Source organism: Belonocnema kinseyi, chromosome 5 (assembly GCF_010883055.1).
Source record: "Belonocnema kinseyi isolate 2016_QV_RU_SX_M_011 chromosome 5, B_treatae_v1, whole genome shotgun sequence".
In the NCBI taxonomy this organism is placed as follows: domain Eukaryota; kingdom Metazoa; phylum Arthropoda; class Insecta; order Hymenoptera; family Cynipidae; genus Belonocnema; species Belonocnema kinseyi.
This window is the reverse complement of record NC_046661.1, coordinates 138,170,909-138,182,860: the sequence shown is the minus strand read 5'-3', so window position 1 is coordinate 138,182,860 and position 11,952 is coordinate 138,170,909. Positions and strand designations below refer to the sequence as shown.

At 21.6% G+C, this 11,952-nt stretch overlaps 2 protein-coding genes across 2 annotated transcripts in view; one reads left to right on the top strand and one right to left on the bottom strand.

Moving 5' to 3' along the window:
- Positions 1-1,680: 1,680 nt before the first annotated feature.
- LOC117172789 (dihydrolipoyllysine-residue acetyltransferase component of pyruvate dehydrogenase complex-like) lies at positions 1,681-6,324 on the bottom strand. The gene is made up of 2 exons (XM_033361004.1): positions 6,226-6,324; positions 1,681-1,952 (listed from the first exon to the last, which is right to left on the bottom strand). Exons 1-2 carry the CDS (start codon positions 6,308-6,310, stop codon positions 1,783-1,785), a joined length of 255 nt encoding a protein of 84 aa, XP_033216895.1. The 5' UTR covers positions 6,311-6,324; the 3' UTR covers positions 1,681-1,782.
- A 7-nt stretch (positions 6,325-6,331) lies between these two features.
- The window catches only part of LOC117173909 (pyruvate dehydrogenase protein X component-like), a 12,610-nt gene continuing 6,989 nt past the window's right edge, over positions 6,332-11,952 (top strand). The window contains exon 1 of the mRNA XM_033362556.1: positions 6,332-6,353. Coding sequence (XP_033218447.1) covers positions 6,332-6,353 — 22 coding nt within the window. The remainder of the gene's footprint in view (positions 6,354-11,952) is intronic.

The window sequence follows — 11,952 nt, the reverse complement described above, 5'->3', positions numbered from 1 at the left end:
GGTTGATGATTTTTTTTCTTTTTTTCTTTTTCAAAAATCTGCGGATTTTAATAAAAAAAAATATTTTTTCACTGAAAATTATTCTTCTTGGTAGAAATTTCAACTATTTTGTTAAAAATTCATGTTTTTGGTTGAAAATCAAACTATTTTATTAAATACATTTTTTGTTTCAAGCTTCATAATTTTCGTTAAAAATTAATGTCTTTGGTTGAAAATGTGACAAATTTGTCGAAAATTCATATTTTTTGGTTGAAAATTCAACTATTTAATTAAAAATTCATTTTTTTGGTTGATGATTTTTTTTTCTTTTTCGAAAATTTGCGGATTTTAATAAAAAAAATTCTTTTTTCACTGAAAATTATTCTTCTTGGTAGAAATTTCAAATATTTTGTTAAAAATTCATGTTTTTGGTTGAAAATCAAACTATTTTATTAAATACATTTTTTGTTTCAAGCTTCATAATTTTCGTTAAAAATTAATGTCTTTGGTTGAAAATGTGACAAATTTGTCGAAAATTCATATTTTTTGGTTGAAAATTCAACTATTTAATTAAAAATTCATTTTTTTGGTTGATGATTTTTTTTTCTTTTTCGAAAATCTGCGGATTTTAATAAAAAAAATTATTTTTTCACTGAAAATTATTCTTCTTGGTAGAAATTTCAACAATTTTGTTAAAAATTCATCTTTTTGGTTGAAAATTAAACTATTTTATTAAAAATTCATTTTTTGTTTGAAGCTCATAATTTTAGTTAAAAATTAATCTTTTTGGTTGAAAATGCAACTACATTGTTGAAAATTTATGTATTTAGACAAAAATTTATGTTTTTTTTTGTTGAAAATTTGCTTTTTGATTAACAGCGTAATTATTTTGTCGAAAATTTTCGCATTTTGTTGAAAATTGAACTTATTAGTTAAAATTTAATTTCTTTAGTTGAAGATTCATAATTTCAGTAAAAAATAAATTTCTTTGATTGAAAATGTGACTAATTTCTCGAAAATTCATATTTTTTGTTTGAAAATTCAACTATTTAATTAAAAATATTTTTTTTTTTTTGGTTGATGATTCAATTTTTTGTCGAAAATCTAAGGATTTTTATAAAGAAATTTCTTTTTTCACTGAAAATTATTCTTCTTGGTAGAAAATCAAACTGTTTTGGAAATCAATTTTCCAAATTCGATCATAACACTCCTGAAATAAAATCAACGGGAATTTAGCCTCGTAATAAGTGGACTAGCAAAAAAATATATTTCTTTTGCCATTAACTAGACGAAATTGATCAGTGTGGACAATAAATTAAATACTTTATTTACAAGATGAAATATCTAATGAGTAATTTACAAATTACAACAATTTTGACCTAACAAACAAATATAATCTCAACAGAATTGAACAATAACAAAAATGAGTGAAAATCTCTTTAATTTTCACTTCACATTAGTGTTTAACTTTGTTTTTAAAATAATAATATTTATATTTATCCGGGATTTAACTACGTTTCAGTAATTACTATCGAGTTCTGATCGAGTGACAATTGATTTTTAAATAAAATTTAATGAACTCGTTAGCTACTGCGACATCCGGTCAAATATTCATTTTTCCCACGACCTTCTGATCAAGATCGATAATCAAAACTCGACCCGGCACTTGAAAATTATCTAAAAACTCTTTTCGCGAGTTTCCGTGGCCTTTGTACAATATTTTTTTTTTTTTTTAAAGTCAGGAGACAATTCGAGTTTTTTCACAAACTCTCAAACTATGTTTTGCATTAAAAAAATTTTTTTTCATTCGCGTCGATGTCTTAAAGCCTGAGCTCTGCCCACAGCGAGAAAAGTCGGATCTTCCAACATGACACGAAGAACCGCCAAAAAATCGGCAGCTTGGTCCTCGTCGATCGCTCGCCTGTCATAAGATAACGTCACGGTCATCATTGTCGATTTTGTCAGCGAGGTGTCTGAAAATAAAATTTATGGGAGAAAAAGCACATTTGTTTTTTCGACAAAAACCGACTGACAGTGCAATTTTTAAATGCGATACTTTTATTAATCAATTAGACTTTGCAACGAAGCTCAAATATTTTAACATTTGTATGTTAAATATTTTTTTGCCTTTGACACCACTCAAATTATTCGAAATACTAAAAAAATCCACGTTGAAATTAAATTCTGAGAATTAAAAACAAGAAAATAACTACAGTCATCGCAGAGTGTCATCTATTCAAAATTTAAATCAGGAAGAGTTGCATTTTTAAATATAATCTTAAAATTTTAATTTGTAAATATGAATATTTTACAAGCCAGTTTAAATTTGAAGCAAGGAAGACGAATTTTTGAAACTAAAGAATATGAATTTTTTAACAAATGAGGATTTTTACACCAAAAGGATTTATTTTCTATCAAAAAATACAAGTGTTTAACAAATCACTTCAAATTTTAATTTAAAAAAATATTACTTTTTAAGAAAATAGTTGAATTTTCAACCAAATAGTATAATTTTTAACCAGAAAGTGATTTTTTTTTTAGCGAATAGTTGAATTTTAAACTCAAAAAGACGATTTTTAAAGTAAAAGAGAATTTTCAATCCAAAAAGTATCAATTTTTGACAAAAAAATATAACTTTTTAGAAAGTAGTTGAATTCAGATTAATTCTGAAAAAGAAATATAATACTTTTTTTTGTTTGCTTTGTTTTGTTTTTGATAAAAAGAACTAACTTTCAATCAAAATAGATTTTTTTAACCAAAAGGTTAATTTAAAAGAAAGGGTGACTTTTTTATGAACCTAGTTCAATTTTCAATAAACTAAATAAAAATTATTAACTTTCAAATATAAAAGGTGAATTTTTAACAACTAAAAAAAGATTTTTCTACCAAAAGATACATTTTCAACAACAAAAAAATGAATTTTCTACAAAAATATAAATTTTCGACCAAAAACGATGACTTTTTCAAAAAAAATCGTTGAATTTTTTCAAAAAGTATGTTTTTTAAGTAAAAGAGATTATTTATATTAAAAAAATACAATAATAGACTTTTCAAATAAAAAGAATTAATTTCCAATAAAAAAGGATAAATTTTCAACCAAAAAATATGAATTTTCAATTTTAAAAAATGATTTTTCTGCCAAACAATATAATTGTTCGTCCAAAAACAATTACTTTTTAACAAAAGACTTTAATTTTCAATAAAATATTAAAATCTTTAACTAAATTGCAGAATGTGCAAACAAAAAGTAAAATTTTATACCAAAAAAATTATTCATTGAAAATTTCACTCATTGGTTGAAAGATGAACGAATTTTTTTAAAATTCCATTTTTTTTTCGTTGAAGATTCATAATTTTAGTTGAAAGTTCGTTTTTTTTCTGGTTAAAAAATGTAATTAAAAGTTATTTTTGATGTAAACAATTTTTTTAACTAAAAATTCAAATATTTTGTTAAAAAAAGTCAACTGATTAATTGCAAATTAACTTTTTTGTTGTTATTTCATGTTCTGTTTTTAAAATTAAATTGTTTGATAGAGAATTAGGCTTTTTGGCTTGAAAATTCATTTTCAATGAAAATTTATCTACTCCATTTTTGGTTAAAAATTTAACATTCTGGTTAAAAAATGTTTTTTTTTTGTTGAAAATTCGACTTTTTTTGGTAGAAAACCAACTTTTTTTTTCAAAATCTAGTCATGTTGAAAATATATACTGTTTGGTCAAATCTAACTATTTTTTCTTAAAGTTTTGTAGTAGAAATATCAACTATAACATTTTTTAATAAACATTAATCTTTTTTGTTGAAAATTCAGCAATTTGCTTAACATTATTTTTCATTCTTGACTGAAAATTTTTTCTAGGTAGAAAATTCACTTTTTGATAGAAATTTCATCTCTTTTTGGTTAAAAATGCAACTTTTTTGTTGAAGATTTATCTATTTTGATTGAGGATTAAACAATTTTGTTTAAAATAAAAAAATTTGGTGTAAAATTCTATTTTTTTGTAGAAATTTCGCTTTTATCGTTATTTTCATTAAAAATTAATTTTTCTCATTAGAAATTCATCTGCTTAATTTTTTGGTTAAAACTTAAACTATTATTGTTTAAAAATGCAGACTATTCATCTTTTTTGTTTGAAAAATCAACATTTTGGTAACGGATTTAACTATATTGTTAGCAATTAAATGATTTTGTAAAAAATAGTTGTTTTTTTTATTAAAATTAGTTCTCAGTGGAAATGTAGATATATTTATTGTTATTATTAAATATAATTTTGAGACTATTTACTATTTGTTATATTTTACTATACAAATTATTCTAATTAAAAGATGTCGCAGTGTGTTCATTACGCTTTAAGAATTTGCGAATATTCCATTTCAATTTTCAGCCAAACTTTAATTAAAACATCCTTTTTTGATCAATTTTAAGTCAAAATTTTTTTTTTATTTCAATTCAGCTCGATTGAAGATTATATAAAATAAAATTTATATTTTATATTCAAAAAGAGGAAAAACATAGATATTAAAAAATGTCTTAAGAGAAAAAAGAAGCGTTAAATTTGTTGTTTGAAAAAAAAAATTGCAAAAAAAACAAAGGAATTTTAAACGAATAAAGTCAACTAAAAAAGATGAATTTTTAACAAAATTCCTAAATTTTGTACCGAGTAGATGAATTTTTAATTAAATAGTTGAGTTTTCAACTTATAACTGCAATTTTTTTAAGATATTATTTTTTAATATTTATTGAATAATTTATTGGGTTGAAAATATTCTTATTTTTTTGAAAATTTAGGAATTTTATTAAAATATTATCCTTTTTGATAGAAAATTTACCTTTTTTGTACAGGAATTAACTATTTGATTTAAAATTAAGTTTTTTTGCAGTAAATAAAAATTTTTTGTTATAAAGTCATCCGCTTCAGTTGAAATTTGGTCCTTTTGAATTGAAAATTCATCGATTTTATTAGAAAATGAATTATGTAGTTGAAAATGAACTTTTTTGTGAAACATTCATGTATTCTCTTGAAATTTAGTTCAGCTAAAAATTTTGTTTTTTTGAAAATTAAAAAATTTGGCTAAAATTGTATATACTTATCGGTTGAAAATTCAAATGCTTTGTTGAAAATTCGTCTTTTTGGGTTAAAATTAATTTTTTTTTTAGAAAAGTGCATTCTTTAGTTTGAAAACGAATTGAATTCAATTTTTTTGTATGAAATTCATCTTTCTGTCATGAAAATTTAACAATTTCATAATATCTTTTTTTTCTAGACTGAAAAGAAATTTTGAGTGGAAATTTAACTTTTTTCTTACAAAACGAATGTTTTTTTTACCGAAAATTTAAATGTCCCATTTTCGTTTGAAAAATAATCCCCTTTTGTTGCAAATTTAACTATTTGTTTGAAAATTAAACTATTTTATGACAAAAATGTTATTTTTGGCAGAAAATTAATTCTCCCGATTGAAAATTAATTTTCGTTGGTTAAAATATCAACTAATTCTTTGACAGTTTTTTTTTTTTTTTTTTATTGAAAATCAGTTCTCAGCGGAAAAGATTTTAAAGAATTTTTTTCATAATATAGAATTTTACGAAATATTATGAAAAATTCGAGTCCTGTTAAAAGATGTTTAGAACTTTTAGAAGTTGGGAAGAAAACAAGGAATATTTGATACATTTTCAACTGACACGATTTTTCTGAAAATTTTCAAATCATTCCGAATTAAAAAAAATTACCTTACAATCTTCTTAATTTTTAAATTTTTAAATTCTACTAAATATTTCTTGAATTTACCCAATTTTTGTTCGTTTTTTATTTTGCAATCTTACCAAATTGAAACACTTTGCTTTAAAATCTTCTAAACTATTTTTAGAATAAGAAAAATATAAGAAAAATTCTTTTTTTTTTAAATCTTGTTTTAATATTTCTTGGAAACTTGAAAAAATATCTTTCATTTTCGTGAAACTTTACAACATTCTTTAAAAATCTTGGCAAGTTTTAATTATTTTTGAATCCGTTCAAAACTTTTGAATATCTTCTAAACTTACTTAAATTTTTTTCTCAAATTATGTAATATGGCAAAATTTTGCTTTAAAATCTTTCAGACTTTCTCTTGAAATTCCTTATAAAACTATAATTTAAAAATTTCCCATGAATTTTTCTTCTAAAAATTTGTCAAATTTACGGTAAAAAAATAAACCCTGTTTCTTTTTTTTTTTTTTTTGTAAGAAATAGTTTCAAAGATTTAATATTTACCTAAAACGGTTCGACCAGTTCCGACGGCCAAAATTGCAGTCTGTGGTGGATTTATAATCGCAGAAAATTGTGAAATGCCAAACATTCCGAGATTTGAGATCCTTTAATGGGAAATTTTTTATTAATAAGTATCAAACAATTGAAAAGAGCAGGCTAAAAAGGCTAAAAACTTAAGGATAAATTCAACAGACTTCAAAAAAATCAAGTTAAATTCAAACGAATTCCAATTGACAAAAATTGGAATTGGACAAAAATGTTTAAATATAAAAATTTCATTAATTTCCGTATAACTAGAATAAATTTCGAGGAAGTTAACGTAAAGGAGAAGAATTCGATGACATTCTTCAAAATTCAAGATAATTTTTAAAAAATCAGCTGAATTGAAAACAGATTAAAAGTATGAAAAATAAAACTTCAAAAAATTCAATAAATTTAAAATGAGCTTAGAAAAATTCAAGGAAATGAAAAAAATTCAGGGGAATTTTAAACAATTTCAAAGAATTCAGGGTAAATAAAGACGAATTCAGCTTAAATAATAAAAAAAATGAATAATGACTGAAACGATTCAAAAGTTAAAAATAAATTGAAAAAAAATTTGTAATAAAAAAAAATCAGTGAAATTTTAATGCATTTAGAGGAATTTAAAGGAAACGAGAAGAATTCAATAAAAAAATTTTTTTAATCAAACTGAATTTTAAAAAACATTCAAATGAATTCAAAACAATTAAAAAATATGAAAAATTTATTTAATTAACTAAGTTTCAAATGAGTTTAGAAAAATTAAAGATATAAAGTGAATAAAAGGATATAAATAAAAATATAATAAAAATAATGAATAAATAAAATATGTAAATATTTTTGGCAATTGATCCTCAGGATCAATTAAATAAAAACTTTTAAAAATCCATTGATACTTTTTATTAAATCCACTAAAATATTATAAAATAAAATATTATATTTCCTGAAATTCTAGAAAATCCATTATCCCAAAAAATTTCTAACTCTTTAAAATGCTTTCAAATTGATCAATATTCTAAATTCTTTTGAAACCTTAGAAAAAAATTTAATCATCCGAATGTTTTTAAAAACTTTGAAATATTTGAAATCATTTAAAATATTTTGAAAAATTGGTGAAAACTCTAAAATATTTCGAAATATTTTTAAATATTTGAAATCTTTGTGAAAACTTTGAAGTCTTTTGGAATCATTATGAAATCTTCGGAAATATTTTAAACTTTTGAAATCTTTTGGAACCATTGAAACTTTGTGAAATCGCTAAAGTTTTTGTAAAATATTTTTGTAATTTTTTATATTTCTTAAATAAAAAGATTTGTGAAAAGATTGGAAATTAAAAAAAAGTTTGCGACATATTTTGAAATCTTCTGAAATCATTGAAATCTTTGTGAAATAATTTTTAATATTTAAAATTTTTTTAATTTTGGAAATCTTTGTGAAATTATTGAAATGTTTTGAAATCTGGCAAACCTGTTAAAACATTTTGAAATATTTATGAAATCGATAAAATTTTTATAATTTTTTGCTATCTTTAAAATAATTCAAAATCTTTTGAAATCATTGAAATCTTTCGGAAATAATTGAAATGTTATGAAATCTTTGTGTAATAATTAAAAAATATTTTTAAATACTTGTAATCTTTGTTAAATCTTTCGAAATTTTAGTGAAATCTTTTACTTCTTCTAAAATATTTCGAAATCTTGTAAAATTGTTAAAATATTTTTGGAAATCTTTCTGAAATCTTTGAAACCTTTGAAATCTTTGTGAAATCTTTTCAAATATTTGTGAAATTTCTTGAAATATTTCAACAATTTTAAAATTTTTTGAAATTATTAAAATCTTTGTGAAATAATTGAAATACTTTGAATTATTTGAAAGCCTTGTTAACTCTTTTGAAATATTTCGAAATCTTGTAAAATTGTTGAACTAAGTTTCTTTTTTACTTTCTCAAAATATTTCGAAACTTTTGAAATCTGTTCGAATCTTTGGAAAATTTATCGAAATATTTGGAAATACTTGATTTTTTTATGAAATAATTGAAATCTTTCTATTCTTGTAAAATTATTGAAATCTTGGCGAAATCTTTGGGGGAAATAAGTGAAATATTTTTAAATATTTAAATTCTTTGTGAAATAATTGAAATCTCTTTAAAATCTTTTAAATAATTGTGAAATTGTTTGAAATATTTCGTCAATTTCAAAATTTTATTGGAAACATTGTAATCTTTGTAAAATCGTTGAAATTTGTATAAAATATTTTTGTAATTTTTTGCTATCTGTAAATTAGTTTGACATCGCTGTAAAGGATTTGTTAAAGATTTTTTTTTAATTTTTGAAAATATTTTTAAATCTTTAGAAAGTCTTTGTGAAATTGTTGAAATATTTGTTGAAATCTTTCTGAAATAATTGAAATCTTATGAAAACTTGGACATCTGTGAAATCTTTGTTAAATTATTAAAATCTTGGGGAAATCTTTTCAAATATTTGTGAAATTTCTTGAAATATTTCGAAACTTTTGAAAGCTTTTAGAATCTTTCAAATCTTTCATATCTGTTCGAATCTTTGGGAAATTTATCGAAATATTTGATATTTTTATGAAATAATTGAAATGTGATAAAATCTTTAAATCTTCGTAAAATTATTGAAGTCTTTTCAAATATTTTTGAAATTTTTAGCAAAATTTCGAAACTTTTCAAAATATTTTCCAATCTTTTGGAATCTTTCAAATCTGTTCGAAAACTTGGGAAATAATTGAAATAATTAAAATATTTTGAAATATTTTAATTCTTTATGAAATAACTAAAATCTTCTGAAATCTTTGAAAAATTATTGAAATTCTTTTCAAATATTTGTGAAATTTTTGAATTCTTCGAAAATCTGGAAATCTTTCAAAATCTTTTGTAATCTGTTGGAATTTTCGAGGGAAATAAGTGAAATAATTTAGAATATTCAAATTCTTTGTGGAATTATTGAAATTTATTTGAAACGCTTTTTAATATTTGTGGAATTTTTTGAAATATTTTGAAATCTTTTGGAATCTATTAAAATAATTGAAATCTTCCAGCTCTGTTCAAATCTTTAGGAAATTTATTGAAATATTTGGAAATTTTTGTGGAAGTAATTGAAATCTTTTTATATTTTCAAATTTTTTGAAATATTTCTAAACTTTGGAAAACTTTTGAAATCAGTTAGAATCTTTCAAATCTATCAAATCTGTTCAAATATTTGGAAAATTTATTGAAATATATTGAAATATTTGTAATTTTTGTAAAATAATTTAAATCTAATGAAATTTTGGAAAAATTTTCCTAAACTTATTGAAGTCTTGGTGAAATCTTTTTAAATATTTGTGAAATTTCTAAAAAAATTTCGAAAGTTTTGAAATATTTACAATTTTTTCTAAAATTATTGAAATCTTGGCGAAATGTTTTTAAATATTTTTAAAATTTCCTGAAATCTTTCGAAAAATTGGAAATCTTTTAAAATCTTTTGTAATCTACCAAATCTGTTCGAATGTTTAGAAAATTTATCAAAATATTTTGAAATATTTGATATTTTGATGAAATAATTGAAATCTTTCAAATCTTTGTAAAATGATTGAAATCTTGGTCAAGTCTTTTCAAATATTTGTGAAATTTCTTGAAATATTTCGACACTTTTAAATTATTTTGAAATCATTAAAATCTTTGTCAAATAATTAAAATATTTTGAAATAATTGAAATCTTTGTTAAATTTTTGTGAAAACTTTGAAATCTTCTGAAATCTTTGAACTCTTCTGAAATATTTCGAAATCTTGTCAAATTTTTTAAATATGTTTTTAGTAAAATTCCTTGAAATATTTCGAAACTTTTGAAATCTTTTAAAATCTTTAAAATCTTTAAAATCTGTTCAAATCTTTGGAAAATTTATTGAAATATTCTGAAATAGTTGAAATTTTTATGAAATTATTGAAATCTTAGTGGAATATTTTCAAATTTCTTTAAAAATTTTGGAAATCTTTTAAAATCTGTTGGAATCTTTGAAATCTTTCAAATACGTTCGAATCTTTGTAAAATTTATTGAAATATTTGAAATCCTTGCGAATCTCTTCAAATATTTGGGAAGTAATTGAAATATTTGCAACTTTTGTGAAATAATTGAAATGTTATGAAATTTTTAAAATCTTTGTAAAATTATTGAAGTCTTGGTGAAATCTTTTCAAATATTTGTGAAATTTCCGGAAACTTCTGAAATCTTTTGAAATATTTGAAATCCTTGTTAAATTTCTGTGAAAACTTAAAAATCTTTTGAAATCTTTTAACTCTTCTGAAATATTTCGAAATCTTGTAAAATTGTTGAAATGTTTTTTGTAAAACTTCTTGAAATATTTCAAAACTTTGGAAATCTTTTAAAATCTTTTGCAATCTGCTGGAATCTTTGAAATCTTTTAAATCTGTTGGAAGCTTTGGTTGATTAAATAATTGAAATAGTTTTAAATATTTCAATTCTTTGTGACATTATTGAAATTTCTTTTCAAACCATTGAAATTTTGGTGAAATCTTTTCACTCTTCTGTAATATTTCAAAATCTTGTAAAATTGTCGAAATATTTGTGAGATCTTTCTGAAATAATTTAAATCTTATGAAATCTTTAAAACTTTTGTAAAATTACTGAAATATTTTCAAATACTTGTGAAATTTCTTGAAATATTTCGAAACTTTTGAAATATCTCAAATCGGTTTGAATCTTTGGGAAATTTATTGAAATATTTGAAATTTTTATGCAATCTAATGAAATCTTTGACAATTTTTTCTAAAATTATTTAAATATTAGTAAAATATTTGTAGAATTGTTGAAATCTTGGTGCAATCTTTTCAAATATTTGTGAAATTCTTGAAATATTTCGAAACTTTGGAGATTTTTGTGAAATATTATGAAATCTTTTAGATCTTTGTGAAATTATTCGAATTTTAGTGGAATATTTTCAAAGTTTTTGAAATATTTCGAAACTTTGGAAATATTTTTAAAATTTTTGTAGTCTGTTGGAGCATTTGAAATCTGTTCGAATGTTTGGGAAATTGATTGAAAGATTTGAAATTTTTGTGAAATAACTGAATTCTTTGTAAAATATTTTCAAATATTTGTGAAATTCTTGAAATCTTGGTGGAATATTTTCAAATATTTGTGAAATTTTTTGAAATATTTGAAATCTGTTGGAATATTTCGAATCGTTGAAAAATCAATTGATATATTTTGAAATATTAGAAATTTTCGATTATTTGGGAAATTTATTGCAATGTTTTGAAATATTTAAAACTTTTTTCTAAAATCGTTGAAACCTTGGTGAAATATTTGTGAAATTCTTGAATTATTTCGAAACTTTGGAAATTTTTCAAATCTATTCGAATCTTTCGGAAATTTATCGAAATATTTTGAATTATTTGAAATTTTTGTGAAATAACTGAAATCTTTGAAATATTTGTGAAATCATTAAAATCTTCGTGGAATATTTTCAAATTTTTTGAAACATTTCGAAACTTTGAAAATATTTTTAAATCTTTTGTAGTCTGTTGGAACATTTAAAATCAGTTCGAATACTTGGGAAATTGATGGAAATATATGAAACTTTTCGAAATAAATGAAATCTAATGAAATAGTTGAATTTTTTTTCTAAAATTATTAAGATCTTGGTGAAATCTTATCAAAAATTTGTAAAAAATTCTTTAAAAATTT

Excerpts from the sequence above, each read along its gene's own strand:
- LOC117172789 (XM_033361004.1), bottom strand. The coding sequence starts at position 6,310 with ATGTTTGGCATTTCACAATTTTCTGCGATTATAAATCCACCACAGACT. Across the intron at positions 1,953-6,225 it reads AACTGGTCGAACCGTTTTAG|ACACCTCGCTGACAAAATCG; the intron begins GTAAATATTAAA and ends TTTTATTTTCAG.